Raw genomic sequence first — 26910 nt, forward strand, 5'->3', positions numbered from 1 at the left:
AAAAAACTTTAAAAAAAAAAAGAAATGTTAGCCTCAGCAATAAGAGAAGAAAAAGAAATTGAAGGAATTAGAATAGGGAAGGAGGAGACAAAATTCTCACTCTGCAGATGACATGATGGTATACCTAGAGAATCCCAAAAAGTCATCTAAAAAACTGCTAGAAATAATTAGCAACTTTAGCAAAGTAGCAGGATAGAAAATAAACACTCATAAAGCTTCAACATTTCTATTTATAAATAGCAAGATACAGCAGAAAGAACTAGAAAGTGAAATCCCATTCAAAGTAACCTCAGACAAAATAAAATACCTGGGAGTCTACCTGCCAAGGCAGAATCAAAAACTTTTTGAAAACAATTACAAAACTCTTCTCACGCAAATAAAATCAGATTTAAATACCTGGGCAAACATCAACTGTTCATGGATAGGTCAAGCTGATATAATAAAAATGACAAACTAAACAAAACTAAACTACCTGTTTAGTGAATTAGAAAAAGTTGTAAGTAAATCCATATGGAGAAAGAAATAAAAAGTCAAGAATTTCCAGGGATTCAGTGAAAAAAAGTGCAAAAGAAGATGGCTTAAATATAAAATTATATTATAAAGCATTGATCCTCAAAACTGTCTGGTATTGGCTAAGAAATAGAATCATGGATCAGTAGAATAGACTAGGTGAAACAAACCCAAAGAGTCCAGCTATTGGGATAAAAACTATCTCTTGGATAAAAACTGTCGAGAAAATTTGAAGTTAGTATGGAAGAAACTTAGATTAGACCAACACCTCACATTCTATACCAAGATAAGATCCAAATGGATGCAGGATTTAGATATAAAAAAACAATATTATAAGAAAACTAGAAGATCAAGGAGTAGTTTACCTGTCAGATCTATGGAAAGGGAAACAGTTTATAACCAAGGAAGAGATACAGAACATCATTCAAAAAACAAACTAGATGATTTTGATTATATTAAATTTAAAAGCTTTTTCACAGACAAAACCACTGTAACCAAGATCAAAAGAAATGAAGTAAACTGGGAAACAATCTTTACAACTAATGTTTCTGACAAAGGACTCATTTCTAAAACATACAGAGAACTGAGTCATATTAAAAAAAAAAAAAAAGCTATTCCCCAATTGACAAATGGTCAAAGAATATGCAAAGACAATTTCCAGTTGAGGAAATCAAAGCAATCCATAGTCATATGAACAATTGCTCCAAATCATTACTTATTAGAGAAATGCAAATTAAAGCATCTCTGAAGATACCACCTCACACCTCTCAGACTGGCCAATATGACCAGAAAGGACAATGATCAATGTTGGAAGTGATGCGGGAAATCTGGGAAACTAATACATTGTTGGTGATGCTGTGAATTCATCCACCTTTCTGGAGAGCAATTTGGGATTGTGCCAAAGAGCAACAAAAAATGTGCATACCCTTTGACCCAGCAATATCACTACTGGGTCATTACCCTGAAGAGATGATTAAAAAGGGTAAAAATACCACTTGTACAAAAATATTCATAGCAGCCCTGTTTGTGGTGGCAAAGAACTGGAAATCAAGTAAATGTCCTTCATTTGGAGAATGGCTTAGCTAACTGTGGTGTATGTATGTCATGGAACACTACTGTTCTATTAGAAACCAGGAGGGATGGGAATTCAAGAAGTCTAGAGGGATTTGCATGAACTAATGCTGAGCGAGATGAGCAGAATGAGAAAAACATTGTATACCCTACAGCAACATGGGGGTGATGATCAACCCTGATGGACTTGCTCATTCCTTCAGTGCAACAACCAGGAACAATTTTGAGCTGTCTGCAATGGAGAATACCATCTGTATCCAGAGAAAGAATTATGGACTTTGAACAAAGACCTAAGACTATTACCATCAAATTGGGGGGGGGGGGGGAGCATTATGATGATGATGATGATGATGATGATGATGTAATTTTACTATTTCATACTTTATTTTTCTTCCTTAAGGTTATGATTTCTCTGTCATTACATTCAGCTGAGATCAATGTATAACATGGAACCAATGTAAACACTAACAGAATGCCTTCTGTGGGGGGTGGGGGATGGAAGCAAGAATGGGGGGAAAATTATAAAACTCAAAATAAATAAACTCTTTAAAAACAAAAAAAAGAAATAATGAAAGAGGTAATTTCACTATATATATAAAAAAGAGAACATGAACTAGTCAGAAAAAGATTTGGCTAGCCCAAATGTAGATTATCTGAGAGTATGCTTCTTAGCATAGGCAAAGGAATCTGATCCCAACTCATGCTGCAAAGTAGGAGTATAATTACTAATCCCCAAGTTTTAGTACAGTTTTGGCACATAGTAGGTGTTTAATGAATGTTTGTGAACAAGGCTCTTCAGTTTCTATAAATAAGCTTTTCATCACCTCTGAGAGTAAATAAGAGTCATATATACAACATTCTAATTGTGACTGACCATTTCACTTAAATCAAACCAGTTACCAGAAAAACCTTTAGAAATGTTGTATCATTGAGGGAGATGCATTTCTCTGTAGCTTCTCTGCCAGGATCTATTATGACCAATGTAAAGTGTAAACAACTCAAGGTGTTGGCTTCAGAGTAAATCAAAAAGCTTGGAACTACACCTTAACACCCTTTGAGAGACATACAGCCTGAGTTTTTCAACAACATGTCACTGAACATGAATCAAAAGGTCAGTGGAGCCCACATATGGCATTATCAATGCTTGTGAATGATGCCTCCAAAAATGATGGCACAGTCTGATTCCATTTGAAGGAGCAAATATTTAGGTAGAACTCCTGTAAACCTTGGTACTGAGCAAAGGCAAAAATGATCAGTCCTTGCCCTCAAGAAGTATTCTACTAAGGGCGGCTAGGTGGCGCAGTGGATAGAGCACTGGCCCTGGAGTCAGGAGTACCTGAGTTCAAATGCGACCTCAGACACTTAATAATTACCTAGCTGTGTGGCCTTGGGAAAGCCACTTAACCCCATTGCCCTGAAAAAAAAAAACTTTAAAAAAAAAGAAGTATTCTACTGTATGTTCTCCAGAACATCCTACTGGGGGGAAATCAGCATGTCCATTTAAATGTATGCAAAATGCAGAATTTCCTAAAAGCCTTAGTGTTGCTTTCTGCTATTAAAAGCTTATAACTTCCCTAAGACTTTGGGACACATTGTAAACAGAAAATAAATACAAAGTTTTCTCTGGAGGGTAAGGGAACAACTAGGGGAATCTGCAAGGACTGTTGGAGGAGATGCTATTGAGCTGAGCCTTACGAGGAGCTAAGGCTTCTGAAAGTCAGAGGTAAAAAGGGACAACATTCCAGGAAAGAGGCAGAACCTGTGCAAAGGCAAGGATATGAGAGATAGCATAGAGAGATCATTTTAGCTGCAATATAAAGTGCATGAAAGGGAGTACCAGTTATTCTGGGGAACACTTTAAAAGCCAAAGAGGGAAGCTTGAAGCAACTAGAGGGCAGAGTTTGGAGGCAGAAAAACATTTCTCTGAGTTTAAATCTGGCCCCAGAACTATTTGTGTAACTGTTTCATCATCTGCAAAAAGGGGGTTTGGGTGCCTCAGTTTCCTCATCTGTAAAAAAAGCTGGAGAAGGAAATGGCAAATCACTCCAGTATCTTTGCTAAGAAAACCCAAATGGGGTCACAAAGACTGGGACACAGCTTAAATGATCCAACAACAATAGCAATGATAAGGGAAGTTTAGAAATGGGAGCCACAGGAGATTTATCAGTAGGAAAGCTATATGATCAGAGCTGTCCTTTAGGACTATTGATTTAGCAGCTGTGTGGAAGATGAGCTGGAGAAGGGAAAAGCCAGATGAGACCAATTAGATGTCACTTGCCATAAGTTAGAAACTAGTTTCCTTATGTGCAAAATAGGGATAATAATATCTGAAATACCTACCTTACAGGATTTTTGGGGTGTTCAAATGAGGTAAGGAATATAAAAGAATTGGCAAACCTCAAAGTTACATCTAAAAGTCAACTATTATAACTTTTGTCTGCTCAAGAAATCTTTCCTTCTATATTTTGAATCCTCTTCTGGAACTTGACCACTAAGATTGTTCTGAGCAATAATAAAAAACCTTTTTTGCTAATCCTAGATTGCTAGGTGATGATTACTCTGATATAGTGTTAAGTTCCTAACACAAGGTGGAGCATTTGCTTCCAACATGCTTCTAACTCTGACTTCCTTCAAAAGTGAGTTCAAATGACACCTTCTGCAAGGAGCCCTTCCCAAATGGTGTTTCTCCCTTGCTTCTTCCTCCCCACTAGCTTCTTTACTGAGATTCCTTCCATTTCTGATAGATTGATGATAGATGATAGATAGATAGATAGATAGATAGATAGATAGATAGATAGATAGACAGACAGATAGATATTGAAATGTGAGCTCCTTGAGGACAGGATCGTTTTTGCTTTAATGTCACCAATGAGCTAAATAGAGTGTTCTGGCATTGTTGAGTCATTTCAGTCCTGTCCAATCTTTGTGATACCATTTGCAATTTTCTCAGGAAAGATGCTAGAGTGATTTGTCATTTCCTTCTCCAGCTCCTATTATAGATGAGGAACTATGGAAAACAGGGTGAAGTAACTTGCCCAGGGTCACACATCTTGCAAATCTCTGAGGATAAATTGAAATTCAAGGAAATGAGTCTTCCTGACCCCCAGGCCCAGCATTCAATCCATTGAGTCACCTAGCTGCCCCATCAAGCATTTAATTAATGCTTGAGTGATTGAACAGAGACCTCTTTTAATTCAATTCAATTATTTTCCAAAATAGGGCAGTTAGGTGAAGCAGTGGATAAAGCACTGACCTTGGAGTCAGGAGGACATGAGTTTAAATCCAGCCTCAGACACTTGCAACTTACTAGCTGTATGATCTTGGGCAAATTACCTAACCCTGATCCAGGGCCATCTCCAATCATGCTAATTCATATCTGGTCACTGGATTCAAATGGCTCTGGAGGAGAAAGTGAGGCTGATGACTAAATACAGCCCCCCTCACTCAAATTCAATTCATGTACTTGTTTTGGCATAACCTCCCTGATGTCATGGTCTTGGAGAATGAAAGATAAACATCATCATTTTCCAAAAGAGGACAGTGTCCACGAACTTTTTACAAAAGTATAAGTAACCTAATGCCACATACTTTTTACAGTTTCTCTAAGATTTTTAAGCCTAACAGAAGTTTTAAAGAGTTTAATGATGAAAAGTCTTATCTAAAGAGAATTGAAAGCATTTACTATCAAACAAAATATTTCAAGTATTAAACACAAATTTCTTTGCTCTTCCTTCAGTATCATATTTTTCAGTCCTTGTTATGAGAGAAATAAAAAATATGTTGCCTTATGTGTTTACGTAGAGAAATATAACTAACACTCAAAACTTTGAATCCCATCTCACTTGATCCTATCATGAACAGAGCTGGGGCAGGTTAGGCACAATTTGATCTGGTCTTTGAAATTAGAAATAGGGAGGGGAAGTCTCAGAGTAGTGCAGCTGAATCTTTTTTCCAATTTCCACATGAGGGACTTGCTTTGAACAGGCACTGTACCCCCCCCCCATTAGAGACCAGGGTTCCCTAAAGGCTTTATCCTTTTTAATTATGGAGATGAAAGCAAACCTTGGGAGAGAAGAGTCAAAGGCTGACAAAGGAAAGTTATTGGGGGGAGGGGCAGAGAGAGAATGAGAAAGGGAGGGATATTTCTCCCTCTCCTAGTACAACTATCCTTAGGAGATATGCTATGATATGATAGTAGATAATGCAAGTGATGACAGAGTTGCCTGGGATTCTATTCCTCCCACTTAATTGAAATGTCCCTGGCTTCCCAGAATTAATGAGTGACTCATTCCTTGTACATCCAAGAGGATGCCTAAAGAACAGGATCCTTGGTCAAAAGAGAAATGACTTCTGATGCTGGAAGTGTCCAGTAATCTTTTAGCAACCTCTGTTCTTAGTAAAGATAAAGCCAGCAGAAGCATACTCAATCCCAAAGAAGCCCACTCTTTATTCCCCAAAGGCCTGAAGGAAGCTCCTGGTCTATGGAAGCACTACAGCCTTCTCCAGTCCCTTGTCCTTAGATTGCCTGTACTATTCTCTCTGGTTCTAGGTGAGGTGGGGATTGAGGTGAGATTGGGGATAACCTTAATTATTTTTGCTCAGATGAAAACATTCCTGAATAAGCCTGTAAAGTCTAATTATTTGGATGTTTTTTATACTTATGCTACCTATATGCCTGACCCACAAGAGCATTGACATAGAAGCCTTGAGGAATTCAAGTTGATGGTAGCATTCCAGAATTTTCTATGGGCTTGACCTTGATTTGGAGAGGTTTGTTGGAAGTAGTAAGAACATGGGGGGGGGGGGGCCGCTAAGTGGCATAGTGGATAAAGCACCGGCCCTGGAGTCAGGAGTATCTGGGTTCAAATCCAGTCTCAGACACTTAATAATTACCTAGCTGTGTGGCCTTGGGCAAGCCACTTAACCCTATTTTTCCTTGCAAAAACCTAAAAATAAATAAATAAATAAAAAGGCAGATATCAAAACTACTTAAAAAAAAAAAAAATGGCTGGGGTCCACACTGAGCTGAAGGAGAATTCAGAGCTGAAAGTAGAGACAATGGATCAAAAGGCTTTTACCCTCCTTTGCTCCCTCCAGAGAAATACCAAAGTTCCTGTTTCACTCAGTCCCTTCACTTATTTTACCATTGTCTCTTCCCTGCTCTAGCCAGCACTAAACATTTTATTTTTCCTGTTTAATTTTATTCTTCTTCTATTTAACCAGTTGTCATTTTTATAAATACTCATATATTGGCCCACTGAACTACTGGTTGTAGGGTTGAGACAGAGAGAAAGCTTCTATTCATTTAAAGAACAGAGGAGGAGGTTTTCACTTATTGCAAATGGGAGGTTGGAACAAGTCAAAGAATCAGTGAATCTAAATTTATATAACTTGTAGATTGCATGAATCCTATCTGAACTCTAAAAGAATTTGAACTCTAAAATTATTTTCTTTTCTTTTTCTAAAAAAATACAAGTCAGAAAATTGCAGCTGTAGAGTTCAGCAAATTTTCTGTGTGGCTATTTTAAAGAAAGTAACACTTTGACCAAGGCTACTTCCTCAATTCCCATTCCTCAATTCCTACTAGCCTGATGAGTTGAATCCCCAGAGAGCAATTGATTTACTTATCCCCTCAGGATTCTAGGTATAACTCTGAAAAGGTCCTGAATCGTCCCTAAATTGATTAATGGATTGTATCAATTAATTTTTTTAATTTATTTAAGGCAATGGGGGTAAAAGGACTTGATCAGAGTCATACAGCTAGGAAATTATTAAATGTTTGAGGCTAAATTTGAACTTAGATCCTTCTGACTCCAGGGTCAGTGTTCTATCCACTGTACCACCTAGCTGCCCCCAATTAGTTTTTATAATGGTAATTAAACAATAGCATTATAAAGATAACTTTGAAAGACTTAAGAACACTACTAAATACAATGACCAACCATTATTCCAAAGAACTGTATGATATATGTTCCTTCCTGACAGCTAGCTCATGGTCTCAGAACAAAGACTGAAACATAAATATTTTTAACAGTCAATGCAGAAATGAGTTTTGCTTGCCTATGCATATTTGTTACATTTTTATCTTCTTTTTCAATGAAGAGGAGAAGGTGGGAGTAACTGAAAAAAATTTATATAATCATAATAGGGTACATATTTATTGAAAAGGCATAGTTAGAAGTTACAAAGCAATTCCCTCAAAGCTGAAGGGGAGGAGGGGAAGATGTACTTTACCATTATACCCACAAAGACCAGAGGAAGTGTGGACTCAAACTTAACATATAGAGGTAGTAAGGCACACATGTCCAGAAGACTTGGGACCAAGAGATATGTTGATACTTTTGGACTTTGGAGATCTTTTTTCTCTTCATTGAACCCCCACCAAAGCTACTCCTGGCTATTTGACTGGGCTGCTTCCTTGGAGATCAGTAAGCTACTATACTCCTTCTTCAGGGGACTTGGCTGTGTTGCTACCAGTTCCAGTGGTTGGTGAGATTTCCCTAATGGCTTTGATTGATCTTCCAGGCTCACTAGTCCTAAAATTACCCCCTGCCACATTCTGATCAAGTGACGCTGGCCTCCTTGCTCTTCCTCAAACAAGACCCTCTATCTCTTAAATGTAAGCCTTTGTTGGGTGGCTAGGTGGCATAGTGGATAAAGCACCGGCCTTGGAGTCAGGAGTACCTGGGTTCAAATCCAGTCTCAGACACTTAATAATTACCTAGCTGTGTGGCCTTGGGAAAGCCACTTAACCCCATTTGCCTTGCAAAAACCTAAAAAAAAAAAAAAAAAAAAAGTAAGCCTTTGCTTGAACTGTCCTCCTATGCCTGGAATTCTCTGTCTCTCTCTCCTCACCTCCACCTTCAGGTTTACCTCACTTCCTTCAAGTCCCAACTAAAATTCTGCCCTCTATAGGAAACCTTTCCCAGTCCCTCTTTAATCCTAGGACCTTCCTTTTATTATTTCCTACTTATGTTGGGTGTAGCTTGTTTGTATACATCTCTTTATTTGATTTCTCCTCCATTTGATTGTGAGCTCCTTGAGGACAAGGACTGTCTTTTGCCTCTTTTTCTAACCTCAAAACTTAGCAGTGTCTGGAGCAGAATAGTCAAGAACTTAATAAATGGTTATTCATAGCTTTCTATTAACCTCCTTTTCTGGGGTGAAATTATTTTCCATTCAGAGTGACCATGGAAAGTATGTTTGGTTCTGAACCCCAAATTAGGGGTGCAAAAGAGTGATCATTCAATGTTATAGCATTCCTCCTACTCTACCCAAAGACAGAAATCACTTAGGTCCCAGATCTTATCTAAATATAGCCTTGCAATGAGGTCACCAACATTCCTTCTCTCTAGTTTTTAAACCCTGTGACACAAGCCATCTATATTACAATTCTATCATTCCCATGAACTACAAATTGAAAGTTGGTGGTACATTTTAAATATATTAATGCTGAAAAACACTATATATATATATGTATACATATATACATATATATATGCAGATATATACAATCATGTGCTTTTCTAAGTTCATGAGACTAATTACTATATCTAGGTAAGAAAATTTAGGATAAATGGAGGTTTCTTCCAGTTTACTACTACTTCATCCAGAGATTTTTTTTTAAGGCTTTTGCAAGGCAAATGGGGTTAAGTGGCTTGCCCAAGGCCACACAGCTAGGTAATTATTAAGTGTCTGAGACGGGATTTGAACCCAGGTACTCCTCACTCCAGGACCAGTGCTTTATCCACTGCACCACCTAGCCACTCCATCCAGAGATTTTCTTACCAGGTTATCTTTTCTCTAAAGAAATATCTTTCTGGGCCAGCTAGGTGGCCAGAAAAAAAAAAGAAAGAAAGAAATCTTTCCAGAAAACAAATATCATGATGGTCTGCTAAACTGCCCTTTGTCAAGAGCTTAAAATTGTAGATCACCTCAAAACAACTGCATTGTCCACTGTTCACCTACAGTTTTAATGAACAGTGACTGCAAAGATTTCCAGGTGAGAGAATAAATCAATGTTTATCTCATGCTCTGATAGTCATTTTATTTCAGAAACTTTTCATTGAAAATGTATATTAAGTAGGATTTTCAACTATTCTCTCTCCAGTTTATCTCCTTTGAGAGTTGAGAGTGGAAGTGATTGACCCAGAATCACTTAGTTCTTTGTGGCCAGTGTTAAGATTTGAACCCACGTCATGTACACATTATATAGACAAATATGTATAAAGCTATTGGTGAATATGGAGAAAACGACAGAAAGAGGGAGGGAGGGAAGAAGAAAAGCAAGAGACAGAGACACAAATGTCCTCAATCACAGAAAACCAGCCTAACTTGTCTTCATGCTCAGTAATAACAGAACTTCTTTGTGTACAGGGGTGTAGAGATTTGCCAAATAAAGTTCCTGTAGACAGAGCCTTGTTGCTTCACTTTCCACTCTGGTGATGAGCTTGCTTCTACCATGGTACATCGAGATGTTTATCAAAGGCAGTGTCTACACCTAGGCCCTAAATTGACTTTAATCATAGATTGGGATGATAATTATGTAGTTAGAAATAATCTATTTGACAAGTGACTGGGTCAGTTCAAGCAGTTGACCTAGCTGATTTGTTCAACAATCAATATTTCTACCTCTAAGTAGGCATCAATAGAATCACCAAAATGGTAGCTTCTCTGCTGAAAATATCATTGCCTTCCTCCTTAAATCCAAAGAATAAGTGATCTAGGATGGCACAAGGAGAATTTTAGAATCATAGTATTTAAAGCCTCCTTCACTTTACAGATGAGAAAATAGATCCCAAAAAAGTTGGACTTACTTGCCAAAAGTCACCCAAGTTAACAAGTAGAAAAGATACAACCTCAAATTGCACACATTGCATCCTCCTATGTTTGGAAATTTAAAGAGTACCTTTCCAGCTCCAATTAGGATTTAATACTTGGATTCATTGCTTGTTTCCTGAGTCTTTTGTGGAAATAATTATTTGCAATTAGGACACTTTTCCATTGGAAATGCATTAATTTCCCTGGAGTTCAGATTTTCAGTAGTGGACCATTGAAATGAATGAAAACCCCAAGAGACAGAGTTTCTAAGATAATAATTAACTGAATAATTAGACTAGCCATCAATCAATAAATTGATGGTCAGTGGTTTCTCTAGATAAGCAAAGATGACCCATGGAGACCCTGAAAGTCTTAAAGTTTTTTAGAAAGGAAAAACCCCTGATAAATCATTATAGGACATTTAATGAGAAATCAGGTTAGAGGTCTTCAGTTCCTCCTATTGAGAAAATGGTTTGATAATGAGAATCAGTCACCTTCAGCAATCTGGACAAAGAAATCAATCTCCATCCAGAGCACTCCAGAGGTTGTTTCCTCCTTCATGAGCTGGGTCACTCTAAACACTAATGGAGTGGTATAAGGATAGGGACTCCTTTCTCCAGAATAAGAACATTTCCAGATCACATAATTGGGCAGGATCCTGCCCAAAATTTAAGAGCACTACCCTTAAATAGGGATAATCTCCTTAATTATTCATTTTCCTTCAGGGACAAGAACTGGACCTCAATGAGCAGATTGAAGAGAAAAGTCTAGATTCAAAATTTTAAAAATTGGTTATTAATATAAGGATAAAACAATATTTCTCATCATGTAATCAAAGATCTAGAGCATGAGGTTTTAACTTGGGATAATCAAACTTGCAGCTTTTAATATTTTGAAGAAATATAACTTAATGGGGGCAGCTAGGTGGTACAGTGGATAGAGCACTGGCCCTGAAGTCAGGAGCACCTGAGTTCAAATCCGACCTCAGACATTTAATAATCACCTAGCTGTGAGGCCTTGGGCAAGCCACTTAACCCCATTGCCTTGCAAAAAAAGAAAAAAAGAAATATAATTTAATGTAATTAGTTTCCATTGTAATCTTAGGTATTTTATTTTTATGTGTTTAAAAAATACTATTCTGAAAAAAGAAATTCAACAAGCCATCACTGAAATCCCTAAGAAAAAATCTCCAGGGCCTGATGGATTCACAAATGAAATCTACCAAACATTTAAGAAACAACTGGTTCCAATTCTATAAAAACTCTTTGGAAAAATAGGGGAAGATAGAACTCTTCCTAAGTCTTTCTATGAAACCAATATGGTACTGATACCTAAACCAGGAAGAGTTAAAACAGAGAAGGAAAATTATAGACCTATCTCCCTGAAAAACCAATATGGTACTGATACCTAAACCAGGAAGAGTTAAAACAGAGAAAGAAAATTATAGACCTATCTCCCTGATGAATATAGATGTAAAAATCTTAAATAAAATCTTAGCAAAATGATTATAAGAAGTTATCACTAGGATAATACATTTTGACCAAATAGGATTCATCCCAGGAATGCAGGGTTGGTTCGATATTAGGATTAGTATAATCAATTATATCAACAACAAACCTATCAGAAATTATATGATCATATCAATAGATGCTGAAAAAATTTGACAAAATGCAGCACCCATTCCTACTAAAAACACTGGAGAGTGTAGGAATGGACTGTTCCTTAGAATAATAAGCAGTATCTATCTGAAACCATCAACAAGCATTATATTCAATGGGGAGAGGCTAGAGGCATTCCCAATAAGATCAAGGGGTGAAACAAGGATGCCCATTATCACCACTACTATTCAATATCATATTAGAAATGTTACCTTCAGCAATTAAAGAAGAAAAAGAAATTGAAGGAATTAGAATTGGGAAGGAAGAGAATCCCAAGAAATCATCCAAAAAACTACTGGAAACAATTAGCAATTTTAGCAAAGTTGTAGGTTATAAAATAAACCCTCATAAATCCTCAACTTTTCTATATATGACTAGCAAGATACAGCAGGAAGAGCTAGAAAGAGAAATCCCATTCAAAGTAACCTCAGACAATATAAAATACCTGGGAGTCTATTTGCCAAGGAGAAACTTTTTGAAAACAATTATAAAACACAAATTAAATCAGATTTAAATACCTGGGCAAACATCAACTGCTCATGGATAGGTCCAGCTAATATAACAAAAATGACAATTATGACTAAGGAAGAGATGGAGAACACTACTAAAAACAAACTAGATGATTTCAATTACATTAAATTAAAAAGCTTTTGCACAGACAAAACCACTGTAACCAAGATCAAAAGAAATGTAGTAAACTGGGAAACAATCTTTACAACCAATGTTTTTGACAAAGGACTCATTTCTAAAATACAGAGAACTGAGTCATATTTTTAAAAAAAAGAGCTATTCCCCAGTTGACAAATGGTCAAAGGATATGCAAAGGCAATTTACAGATGAGATCAAAGCAATCCATAGTCATATGAAAAATTGCTCTAAATCATTAACTTATTAGAGAAATGCAAATTAAAGCTTCTCTGAGGTACCACCTCACACCTCTCTGACTGGCCAATATGGCCAGAAAGGATAATGATCATTGTTGGAAAGGCTGTGGGAAATCTGGGACACTATTACATTGTTGGTGGAGCTGTGAACTCATCCAACCTTTCTGGAGAGAAATTTGGAACTACATCCAAAGGACAACAAAAATGTGCATACCCTTTGATCCAGCAATACCACTACTGGGTCTATACCCTGAAGAGATGATGAAAAAAGGGTGAAAACATCACTTGTACAAAAATATTCATAGTAGCCCTGTTTGTGGTTCCAAAGAATTGGAAATCAACTAAATGTCCTTCATTTGGGGAATGGCTTAGCAAACTGTGGTATATGTATGTAATGGAACACTATTGTTCTATTAGAAAGCCTGGAGAAATTTGCATGAACTGATACTGAACAGAACCTGAAAAACACTGTACACCCTAACAGCAACATGGGGGCGATGATCAACCTTGAAGGACTCACTCATTCTATCAGTGCAACAATCAAGGATAATTTGGGGCTGTCTGCAATGGAGAAATACCATCTGTATCCAGAGAGGGAACTGTCAAGTTTGAACAAAGACCAAGGACTATTACCTTTAATTTAGAAAAAAAAAACTGATATCTTATTGTCTGATCTTGCGTTCTCTTATACTTTGTTTCTTCCTTAAGGGTATTATTTCTCTCTCATCACACTCAATTTGGAACAATGTATACCATGGAAACAATGTTAAAGACTGGCAAATTGCCTTCTGTGGGGGGTGGGAGGAGGGAAGTAAGATTAGGGGAAAAAATGTAAAACCCAAAATAAATAAAATCTTAAAAAAAAATACTATTATGAGAAGGGTTCTAAACATGTCACCTAACTGCCCAAGGGGGTCAGGACACAATAAAAGCTTAAGAATCTCTGATGATCTGCAGCCACCTGGTCCTACCCATTTACAACTGAGGAAACTGAGGTCCATAGGTATTCAGCAACTTGACCAACATCATATAGCTGTCAGAGGGAAGAATTGAACACATCCTTTCATTTCAGAGTTAGTGATCTTTCTCTATTCCTACCTTGTCTGTATGGAAGGTTGATGGGGAAGGGAGAGAAGAAAGGGGTAGTGGAACCTATAGGGTGGCAAGTCTTTAGGTGAGACTGTTTCTCATTAAGTGCATATGAATTTACTGACTTAGACAGTTTTTACTGGAATCATCCCTACACTGCAGGATTAAGGGAGTCATTTGCAAAGTTATGATCCTTTCATCCTTTTTTCCCCCTTTTTTGGGAATCAAGTATCAAATTAACTGAAAGCAGGATTGAGTCATGGGTGGGGTTCCTCCCACTCCGGAACTGCCAATGACTGGCTGCCTTGAGGGTAGGGTGGATGGGATCTGCTTATTTTCAGATTTAGAGAAAAGATTTCTTGATTTCATACTTGAATAGGCAGCAAGTATAATAACTCAGCCTGTGAGATGACAACTAGGAAAAGGGGAATTTCATGACCGTGGAGTACTGAACTCCAGCTTTTTGGGGAGGAGATTTTCTGGGCTGTGTCAGCCTAGAAGTATCTTTTCTACCAATTCCATTAGAAAGGTCTTCTAGCAGAAGGGAAGTTACTGGACAGAATCACCTTCATGTGATTCACCTTATCTATCAACTGGACTGTAAGGTTTTATGATATGGAGTAGTGAAAGGATTCAGACACAAGATTCCAAGATTCCAAATCAAGGTATCTATCTCCTTGTTCCACACTGTCTCCCATGTTCTTAGAAGTGTTCTAGATTCTCAATCATGAGAACATGAGTAACATAAGGAATGTTAATGATATATGGCTAAGGAATTGGAGAATGGAGTCAGTCCATGTCCTCTTACCTCTGTACTCTTCACCCAGGCATCTTCGATGACCTGTTCCTTCAAGTAGGAATGAATTCCCTTAGGATAGGGGCCATAAAACCTTTGAAAAGTCCGGGGGGGGGGGGCAGCTAGGTGGCACCAGCCCTGGATTCAAGAGGACCTGAGTTCAAATTTGACCTCAGACACATAATCATTACCTAGCTGTGTGACCTTAATCAAGTCACTTAACCCCACTACCTTTCAAAAAATACCCCCCCCCAAAAAAAGGTCCAGAAGGAGAAACTGAACATTGTTTCAGTGATTCATACAGTATATGTATTAGAACAAGCTCCAATCTGGAAGTCAGAAATTTTGGATTCAACCTCTATGTCTACCACTAGATACCAGTGTATCCCTCTTCAAATCAACGAACCTCACTATGCTTCAATTTCTTTCATATATATATATATATATATATATATATATATATATATATATATAAGTTGTTCAATAGGAATAGTTGAGCTTGGGCACTTGTCCATTCATCTGCTTCTCAGTGAGAATGACTGATTTTAGAAGTAGTGTGGCAAAGCATAATGGTTCCCATTGAGTGAATGCTCAACAATAGCCTAAAGGATTCATACTAAAAATTCCTTAATGGCACTGTCAGCAGTAAATACTTCTAAAGAACAATATAACATGTTAAACTACCCTAGAAGTTCATAATATATTTTTTTCCTTATAGAAAGGGGTTTCATGATACAAAAAATAAATGAATGAATGAATAAACAATGAGTACCACTAGCTTGGAGGATAAACACCTGATCTGGAAACCAGGAAGACCTGAATTGGAATCCTGTGTCATATACTAGGCAAGTCACTTAATCTATCAGTGTTCTAGGCAACTCTGTAAATTTATCATTTGCAGAGAAGGTGAAAGCTTGCTTTGCCAGAGCTGTTGGGAAAGGTTTAATGAGAGAGGTTCCCATTAAAAATCAATCAAGGGGGCAGCTAGGTGGCGTAGTGGATAAAGCACTGGCCCTGGAGTCAGGAGTACCTGGGTTCAAATCCAGTCTCAGACACTTAATAATTACCTAGCTGTGTGGCCTTGAGCAAGCTACTTAACCCCATTTGCCTTGCAATAACCTAAAAAAAAAAAAAAAAAAAGATATCTTAAAATGGCACACCTCTCTCATGGTGGGAAAAAGGGGTGGGGAAATCCCAACATACAAGCTCTTTTATGCACTTTGAAAGACCTTTGTTCCTGCCCCTTCATGCCAACCATAAACTGGAGTCACAAATCTAATTGATACATTTTTGGAATGGGATTAGGAGAACTCCCAGTTTTGTGATTGACTGAGGCCATTTCCTATAACCTGTGAAGACCAACAATGCCCTTCATTCTTCACAACTCCCCCCTTTTCTTTTAAATAACTACTTGGTCTTCACACTTCACCAGCAATGTCTTCCTCAAATTAATTCATAATCCTCATCTTCAATAGGACTACTGACTTTTTCTATCAATATTTTTACCTCTTCATTATTAGAGCCATACACCAGTCCTAATTTGTTGATCGAATTTTGTACTATTTCAGTTATTAACTGAATAATACAGGGGAGACACATAGGGCTAATAGGATTATCCCACTTAGGTCCAATAGTAAGATACACACCATTTCACTATGAACCAGTAAATCAACTCATTCTTCACCATGAACCAGTAAATCAACTCATCTAAGAGATACTAAATAAGCTTGTCCAGGTTTGAATTGGAACATGTGCCAACTATCTGATATCACTTCCCATTGTCATCTATCTTTTAACAACAATTTGATAAATTCAGTTTACCACAGATTCCTCCTTCAGCCAAAAGGTAGTCTAATACCAATCTATGTTGAATAATCCCCTCTTTTGTTACCAAGGCTTGATCAGTCAGTAAGTCCAAGGCCTTAGCTGTGTGATTGGTAATTTTTCCACTACAGCTTAGAGTCTTATTAGTCTATTTAGGATATAAACTGGGGTTCCATAGCCCCAACTCCCATCCTGTGCCCAAGTAGTAGGCCCTTAAATCTAGATAACAATTCCCTGACCAACTCCTTGGATACCTGGGTGTAGGCAGTAGTCCTACAAATCCAAATGTCCCTCTAGTGCTAGTTGGTCTTCCAGAAATATAGTTTCCAATAAATGGATAATACTGTTCCTCTTTATTTCCAAGGGGCCCTCTTAAATAGGCCATATAATCATGAAAATAGGTACATTTCCAAAGTTGCTGTACCTCCTTCCACTGCAAGTTTTTATACCAATGTCTTTAGAAAGGTCTTCCTAGCTCCAAAACTAATCAAACTAAATTTCTGATTTTGTGCCATTGGACCAACCCAAGAATAGCTAATATAGCTGGTGATGTTCCTTAAGTTATTTTTTCTTGAAAATAGATATTTCGGCACTTTCAAGTCCACACTAACTCATAATCACAGTTTCCCCTGAATAAATGTGCATCTTTACAAGGGATCCAGGTAGCATCATTAATCTCATGTGTTTTGATCTGAGTCTGAGGCCACCTATCTCTTAAATTGTACAATCCTAAATATCTATACTCTGCTTCTGGACATGTCAAGACATTTGCTACTCCCCAGACAAATATCCTGGTCAGTCAGTTATAAACAATAATCAACCTGAACTGACTCAGTCACATGCCACCAGTGTCTCTCTCTCTCTCTCCTCTGGATCAGAATCCTGTGCTACAGTGCACATCTGACCAGGGACTGAGAATCTAGGCCAGACCCAGGGGTACCCAAGGCCAATTCTCAAACTGCTGTGAACTACGGCAAGTCCAACAGCCACACCAAAAGACTGGGCATTGACTTCTGCCAGCTAGACTCTCTCCTCCCACCTTCAACCTGTTGTCTCAATCAGAAATAGGACTCACTCCCCAGATAAGATATACAGACTCATGTAGATATAATAATGCCATGCAATAATCTCCCTCTTTCTCTCTCAATGGAGAACATTCACCCTGCCTCCCCTCCTCCTTTCCATAAGGAGAAGCGGGCATAAGTAGGGGGTGTCACACTACACTTACAGTGTCAAGGGCAAGTTACAGATAAACAATGTACACATAGGTGAGAGATGGTGGAGATAACTGGTCCAGTGTCACTCCTCTCTTCTCCAATGTCCTTCAGCATCTTCAGAATCCGTTCCAAAAAGTCCTCTCCAGCTCTGGTGGCTAGTTGAGACCTTGTCTTATGGTAGAGAAACTGCTTAACATCTTTTTCAGATCAAAACACATTTGCATCACAGAACAATGAGATTCTGGAGCTTATTACAATTTACATTTTGCCTCATCGCCATATTGACACATAGTTCACTTTTAACACAAACTTCCATTAGTATTTTACTACATGAGCAAACTCCCAATAAGAATGATCACTCAAGTTTGTAACACATACAATCAACAGTCATCTTTGTTCTAAGAGTACCCAGCATCTGGTTTAAAATAAAACAATTTTAACCTTTGCTCTCATTACAATAAGGACTCAAACATCCTTAACCAAAATGAATTTTTTTACCCCAAATATTCCCATATTTTCCTTTTCCTGGTATACTTATCTAAATCACACTCCTTTCCTTAAACTAGAACTTGAAACTGTAATTATCCTAAGAATTTCCCATGATTCTTACCTAAAGATCCCCTCTAACACAAAAACTAAGGCAAGTTAATTCCTATCTTAGCATATAGCTGATAACAGGTGTCAGAGCCAGACACCTAACCCATCTCTTGCTATTAGATCTAACTTACTAAAACTTTTTGGGACATTAAAGGAAATTTCCTTTACAGATATGAGTATTGAATGTCAGTGTCCAGACAGGTCATGTGGGTAAGTCAAATGTCTTAGGTCAGATTTATTCTTCCAGGTGAGATATTATCCAAATGTCATTTTGGGGAAATCAGGTCAAAGGGGTCCAACCTCAGCCATACTGAAAAGCTGCCCCTTGGGCTGCCCATCCCTGTCACCTGATATCCTTGGTCCATTGGCTTCCTTGGCTCCAAGAACATGACATTTACCCAGTAGTATTTCCTTTTGTTGACTGCCCTGGTATCTGACATGAGAAAATTAATTAAAAGTCCTGTGATCTAAAATAGATGTTTTACCTAATTAGAACTTCCAGTGAATATAATTCACTAATTTCCAATTACAATCATAATGGAGTCCCAATTAATGAAACCCCTACCTAAAGTTCTGAGTATCCTTCCTGGGTCTTTCTAACTATGACTGGCCCTACAGGCCTATCTCCTACTTCTTACTAGAGATATTCCTTTGTCTGAAATAATATCCACTCCATCTCTATATAAAGATGGTATATCAGATTCACCTTGGCTAGAGAGACCTTCTTCTAGCCTGTTGTATCTTACAACAAATGCCTCCTTTGTCCAGGAGATTGCACAGAAAAATCTCAAAATTATCTTGTGTTTATCTTTCTCATATTACATTTTTTACTTCAAAGCAAACAACCACTGCTTTGGAATATACATATATAGATCCAAAATATTCCTAATTCACATACATAGCTAGAAACTTCTATACATGAACTTGTTTACTTACTAGTCATCCTCAACATAAAAATGTATTTTTTGTTTTGGCAATTGGCGTTAAGTGACTTGTCCAAGGTCATACAACTAAACAATCATTAAGTATCTGAGGCTTGATTTGAACTCGTCTCCTGACTCCAGGGCCAGTGCTCTATCCACTGCACCACCTAGCTGCCCCCTAACATACAAATTACTTTTCAGAATTCTTTAAAACCATTGGAACACTTAGGTAGCTTTAAATTTCCAACATGCGTTATTAATTTCAATATAACAGAACAGCAATAAGAGTAACACACAAATTACTAGATTGAACAAGTAATCCTTCCATTATTACATTATTCATGAACCCACAGATCTCTCTGAGAAGGGATCATACTTTTTCATATTTTCCTTATTGCCCTTCGTTAACCCCAGGTTTTAACAATACAGTATTTAAATAATATATTCACGATAGATAACTAAATAATGCAAATATAATCTCTTTTCAGTTGCAAAAGAATATCACATAACTGATAAAAACATTTTATTCATTAATAAGTTAACTTATAATAGGGCCCACAATTGCAGCTATCCCTCTTTTAAAACTTATGCTGGGTCCTCAGACCCAGAAATGCCTAAAAACAGACACTTACACAAATCAGGACATAGAATAAACACACACACTCCCGAGGGAACATTCATACTCACTCATACAGCACTAGATCCGATCATCTTCCTTCTTTTTGGCTTCTTTGGCTTCCAGCTAGCAGCCACATGGCTCCCTTGCCCCCCAAACCTGGAGGCAACCTTCCCTCTTTAAGATTTTGGGGAAATTCCTGGAGAGGGAACCCAAATCTCGCTCCTTGGAGCACCCTTACTTCCTCTGGCCTCTCCTTTGGGATAGCTCTCCCACATGGAGGATTTCTCAGCCAGTCCAGGGTGGTTCTGGCTATCTATGCCACCCTGGAAATCACCCCTTTACCACAGTTCTACTTCCAGAACATTATAATCACTCTTGGTTCCAAACCCCAGCCAATCTTCCCAGGAATCTGAGATATTTCCTCAGCAAAGAACACCAAGAAAGTGGGTTTGAAATCAAGCCATTTGCACACATTATTTTCTTGTGTTCTTCCTGGAAAATACCAGGAAAAGAGATTTACATTAGTATCTCGAGATGAGCCCCCAAATAGTTATAAATGCCTCAAGAATACTTAGTCCAGAGTGATTAAAATGGTTTTTATTAAGATACTTTAACAAAATGGCACACCTCTCTCATGGTGGGAGAGAGGGGCGGGGAAATCCCAGCATACAAACTCTTTTATGCACCTTGAAAGACTTTGTTCCTGCCCCTTCATGTCAACCATAGGTTGGGGTCACAAATCTCATTGACATTGGTTCCTCTATATTTTCCCACCCTGCTCATTATACTAATGAACAAGAACAGATAGATCTCTTTGAGCATGTACAAAGGAGAAGATCAAGACTAGGTTATTCTAATCTAGTTTGTCATTTTTGGAATAGGATTAGGAGAACTCTCCCAGTTTTGTGATTGACTGGGGCCATTTCCCCTTTGTAATGTATTTCAAAAGGGCCCCCCACACACACACCCTGTGAAGACCAACAGCCCTTCATTCCTCACAGTGGTTTTTATCTTCATTAGGGTAATATAATCAAAATTTCAAGCTGTTCATCAGATTTGTTAAATTTACAATGCTACCTGTAAAATTAGATGATTAAACCAGATAGCCTCAAAGGTTCTCTTCATCTCCAAAAACAATGATTTTCAATCCTGCTTGCTTATCCAATCCAATTTCACAAATATTTCTCAAAACTCTAACAAAAATACAAAATCAAAACAGTGCCTATATACAAGAAACTTCAATTCTACTGTTGGTCTAATCCTTCAGCTCTTAGATTCCTGGTATCTGACTACTTGGGTCAAAATATATCCATTTCTTTGGTTAAAAACTCTCTGATCACGTCACACACTGCCTCCTACTTCCTTTGGACTCTGACACTTGGAACATATGCAAAACTCTGCAGGCTGTTTTTCTATCTACTCCCCTATGGGGGGGGCATGGGGGGAGGGGGAAAGAGGATGATTGTAGCAGCAGGAGAATTGTTTTTGGAGGTGAATCTTTTGGAGGTGGCCTAGCATTTATTTAACACTTTATATCCATTCCCTCCTTTCATCCTTCCAACAACTCTGTAAGGCAGATACTGCAGGTATTTGTATCCCTGTTTTGCTAGGTAAAGAAACTGAGGAACAGAGAAATTAATTGTGTGGATGTATATGTGATGTATTTAGATATACATGCACACATATACACACCTATACACACAGATTAAGATAAAAATGTACATTATATACACACATATATACTCATAGTCCCACAGTTAATAAGCACCAAGAGACAAGATTTAAGATATTTGCCAAATTTGGTTGCCAAATTTGTAAAAGTGAGACATGGAAATGGTGAACCCTCTTACTTTCAAATAGGGAAATATTTCTTGCTTTTTTTTTTCCCTCTCCCTGAAATAGAATTGATGAAAATTCTTTAATAAAAAAAAGTAGTAAGATGCTCTGCTGCCACCACAAATTTGAGAACTGGACTGTCATAAATGAATGAAAGAAAAACCTGAGAGAGAGAGAGAGAGAGAGAGAGAGAGAGAGAATTGTAGATTTTATTCACAAATCCTACAGGTAACTCACCTAGCATGAGGCTCAAGGTAGCATTTGAACATCATATAATTTATAGTCTACAGAAACTCTTTCCCCACCCTCTTGGATTTTCATAGGATCTCAGATTTTCAGTTACAAACTAAGAGGTTCGCCCATCCCATGTCATGCCCCTGATATGATCCGCCCTCCCATCATATGGCACATGATATGCTGATGAACCCCAATCATCACAGGGGGTGTGTGGGATAATATTCAATTACCTAATTGCACAAACTCAGTTGCATTAGGTCGAGATCTCTAGGTCACTCTTGACTGTTTGAGAACTGAGCTCTTCTAATCTTGGTTTTGTCATCTCTGGAATGGGATTAGGAAAACTCTCCCAGTTTTTTGATAGGCTGGGGCAATTCCCCCTTTGTAATGGATTCCCTAGGGACCCTCCTCCACCCAGTGAAGACCAACAACGCCCTACATTCCTCACACGGACCACTTCATTCCACAAGTGAAAACAATGCCCCGGAGGAAAGACTAGAGTTGAGAAAGTCGTTTGGAAAACTACAAAACCTGCTTTCCTCATGAGTATAAATATTAAAAATTTTTGCTATATTACAGATTTTTCAAAAAAAGGAAGCTGAGAAAGATTTCACATGTACAATCAAAGATTGGATGGCATGACTGGATGTCAAAACAGAATTGTCTGCCTCCAAAATAGACCATTTCTTTTCCCACCCTCTTTACCTAATAAGAAGAAGCTTAACTACTTTAGCTAGCAAACTACTTCACACAGATTACTGTCCTTGAGTGTAGACAATCAACAAAACAAATCAAAACCTGATTTGATCATTTTGGAGGTGAAAATACTCATGCTGAAAAATGTAATGATCAACTTTTCCTTCCAAGCCGACTTCAGGTTACCATTAAGTCACATACCTGAAATTCCAGAAAGAATCTTACAGCAGAACCAAGACAAAGTGATGACTTACTTTGCTAAGGAACATTAAAAAAATGGTCTGGTTCTCATTCTCTTTCTCACAGGAAAGAAAACGTTATATAGAGGCTATCCACAAAGTCTTAGTGCAGTTCTAAATCACTCAAGTTTTTGTGTCTCAGTGCAGTTTTAAGTTATTATTATTATTATTATCTTAAAACTTTAGTGCCTCTGTGTTCTAAATGATTAAAGCTTTAGTAGCTCCTTCTCACACAACTAAGCCAGGACAGCTTTAGTCTGGGGCTGTTTCCTTATTCAGTCAGAAATCACTGCCCCAGAGGCTGGCCTTCAGGATCCACCAAAGGTGGAGTTGTGAAATCTTAGGAGCTCTGTTGCACCAGTGAGTTGCTCCTCCTCCCAGCAGCTTCCTGACCCAGACACTTAAAGTCGCTGCCCAACCAGCCCGAGCAGCCCCAGCAGCCCCAGCAGCCCGAACAGCCCCGGCCTCCACTTCACCACTGCCAGGCCGTAGGCTAGGACGGTGCCTAGAGTCCCCGGCCGGGTGTCGGACAAGATGCGCTGTGAGCTGCTGCTGCTCCTCGCAGCTGGGGCTTTCTTTCTAGGCCACGGAGTGTCCAGCTTGCCCACCGTTTCTGCAAAAGGTAAGGCAGATGGGATGGATAATTCTTGGTTGCCAAAGTCCCCTTTCTGCTTGCTCCAAGTTAACTTAGTGAAGGAGGGACAGTCAAAGGGAGCCTGGGGGGACAGACCGGATCCAGGGACCAAGGAAGGAGCAGAACTTGACAATCCCTCCAAGTAGGGACCCCTATGATCCAGGGACACAATCTTCCACGGATCCCATACCCATACCTATAACCATACCCATAACACACCCAAAGATCCCAACAAACACACCCCATTTCATTTCTGGGAAACGTGTGGAAATAGAATGAAACTAAACTAAACTAAACCACACAAAAAACTCTTGGCAGAGGGGGAAATAGACTTGTAAGTAAGCAAAAGATTGTGCCTAGGGATCCAGGGGCTGTTTTCCAGAAAGGAGACATCATTTCGCTGTATTGATATAGCATCTCTCCCTTCTCCCTTCCCTTAATGCTAAGGGTGTTTTCAATTTTCTCTTTTAATGCTAATGATATTTTTTCTCTTGCCATCTGTAAAATAGGTGGGATAATTTAAGTGGTGCTGCACACCACTCTATCCAGAATGAATTACCATGCAAGTACTTTGAGGTCTGGAGTGCTGCTGAGGAGTTCAAAAGTTTCTGTGAGGGGGCTGTGGAAATCCCTAAGGGCTCAAACTAAGCCCCTGCAGACAATTTTATTGTCTATAATTTGAGTCCCTGGTTCTAAAATTAGCCATCCCTCTTTGTGTACATGAATTAAATAAAACTCAAATAGGCAAACATTAAAACCATAGACCCTTGGACTTTTTCAGTTGAAGGAATCCCTAGAGATTTAGCCCAACCTTTTCTTTTTACAGACTGGGAGGCAGTCTGTGGTCAAGAAAGGTGAAAGACCTTGGCATTGGTCACAAAACCAGTCTGTTGCAGTCCAAACCAGGCAAGCTTGAGATTTTAGTTCTCTTGGTTGCTTCCAGACACATACATAGAACTGAGATGGAGAATTCAAAGGAACCTCTGAGAAGTGGATCCAACCCCTCACATACAGATGCAAAAATTTCATGAGAGCAGAGGATAACTCAGTGGCTTATCCAAGATAATTTAAATCCAAGCCCCCTGGCTTCCTAATCAGTATTCCTTTATACTATGCTAGAATTTCCAAGAGTTTTACAATCTATTTAGGACCTGAAAAAAATAAATCATAATTAAAGGAAATTTGACTGTAAGAAGTCAAGAATTTTGAAATTGAAAATGTAACCTAGATTGCTGATGTACTTTCTCCAAGAACCAAATCTGATCTAAGTACCTGCACCCTGCCCCTAAGTAACATCCAGTAAAAGCTTGTTCCCACATTTTAGAGACTTAGAGAGGATTTGGATGTTAGTATTTTTTTTCCTTATTCTAACTAGCTAAGAATTCATGTTACCTCACTATTTTCCCTTTAATAAGGAACTCTATTTTTTCTAGATTTTGTTTTCAGACCATTAAATAATAATTAATGTATGGTGTTGTTCAGTGCTGTTCCACGAACCAGCCATGCCAATATTATCCGCGGGGTTTTCTTGGCAAAGATACTGAAGAGGGGCGCACCTAGGTGGCACAGTGAATAGAGCGCTGGCCCTGGAGTCAGGACGACCTGAGTTCAAATTTGGCCTCACACTTAATAATTACCTAGCTGTGTGACCTGTGTGCTTTAATAAATAAAATTTAAAAGAAAAGAAAAATTTTAGCTCTTGTAAGTTTACATTTTAGAAAGGGTCATATAAGTTTTTATTAGATCACTAAAGTAATGATTTAATCTTTAAAATAAAATTGATTATTAACTACTTTAGCTGAATGTAAACTAAAAATGTCTGGTTTATGACAAATTCTAAAATGTGCTTTTGCTTTCACAGAGAAGTTGCTATTTAAGTCATGGATGAATCAGGTCAGTGATTACTTCTTCTTTTTTGTGCTTTTTAAAACTGCTAAGAAATGAAATCAATTGTGGTAACAGATGTAGAGAGAAGGGATTTTCCAATTTATCATCAGTCTTTCTATAGAAATATTTGTAAAATTAACTGTCAAATGTTGAAAACTAAGCAAATATTTTAATTACGAACAATAATGAATATGGGCCCCAATTCTGTCATGGTCCAAGTGTCTCAGATTTATGATCAAAGTCCTATCTGAACTACATGTGAGGTTAAATAATCAAAAGTTCCAAATAGTATACTTGCCCTTTTATGACAATAAGTTGACCAGGCTCTTCTGATCAACAATCTCAACATTTATCATACAGAGCAAAGTACTATTTAGAAATAATTAGCATCTACAGAAAAAAATGAAAAATTAATATGTCCAATAAAGTCCTTGTGGATTTATTTACTACTTGCTAGCTCTGAATAAAATATTCTACCATTCAGACCTGCAAATTAGTACAATGAAATATGTTTGAATAGGAGGAAAAAAAATCTTAATTTTCACTCATCTTGCATTTAGAGTAGCGTCATCAACTCATCCCCCACATTCCTATATGAACATCTTTATTTAAGGCATTGGAAATTCATTTTTTAAAAAAATGAACATTAAGTTTAGTAGTCCAGTAAAATAAATTAATAGGAAAGATCTTCCCTTTTTATCTGACAAGAAAATAGTTATTTATTTTGTCAACCTTTTGCTGCTTTCTTAATTTAACTTTCTTATGATGGCTTGTTTTTTTTCCTAGCACAACAAGAAATATGAACAGTCAGAGTATCATCACAGGCTACATACTTTTCTTGAAAATAAGAGAAAAATTGAAAAACACAATGCTGGGAACCACTCATTCACAAGTACTGCAGTAAAATTATTCTTAATCCTTCTCAGGGACCTGGGGATGGCAAGAATAATGTTAGAAATTAGGAGAGTATAAACCAAAGGATATTAATCAATTAATCAGGAAATGGTTTCTTATGCTTTTAAATGAATTTCAACCAGTCCACAAGTATTTTATTGAGTATCTAGTATGTGCCAGATTCAGGGAATATAATACAATGTGTGTAGGTGTGCGAAATGATAGTTTGTTACCAAAGTATGAAACTGAGATAAAACTAAGAATTTTTATGCATGAAGCAAATTGACTTTTCAGAGGTTTGCAGAGTTACTAAATCAGTTGAAGTGAGTTGATGCTTCCAAGAGAGGGACTGGTCTGTCCCTACAGGTGATTAAGTCCTAGAAGAAGGGGTCACAGGGAGAGACCCCTTGAGGCCAAGAGGGATGTCTTGTTGTTGGTTGTGGTTTCACACAGCAGCTCAATGAGTTACAGGCTAGGAG

At 37.9% G+C, this 26910-nt stretch overlaps 1 protein-coding gene across 1 annotated transcript in view; it reads left to right on the forward strand.

Moving 5' to 3' along the window:
• Positions 1 to 23404: 23404 nt before the first annotated feature.
• The window catches only part of CTSH (cathepsin H), a 51212-nt gene continuing 47706 nt past the window's right edge, over positions 23405 to 26910 (forward strand). The window contains exons 1-3 of the mRNA XM_074234037.1: positions 23405 to 23638; positions 25512 to 25543; positions 26324 to 26429. Coding sequence (XP_074090138.1) covers positions 23551 to 23638; positions 25512 to 25543; positions 26324 to 26429 — 226 coding nt within the window. The 5' untranslated portion in view covers positions 23405 to 23550. The remainder of the gene's footprint in view (positions 23639 to 25511; positions 25544 to 26323; positions 26430 to 26910) is intronic.

The sequence above is a fragment of the Macrotis lagotis genome, chromosome 4 (assembly GCF_037893015.1).
Source record: "Macrotis lagotis isolate mMagLag1 chromosome 4, bilby.v1.9.chrom.fasta, whole genome shotgun sequence".
Lineage (NCBI taxonomy): Eukaryota > Metazoa > Chordata > Mammalia > Peramelemorphia > Peramelidae > Macrotis > Macrotis lagotis.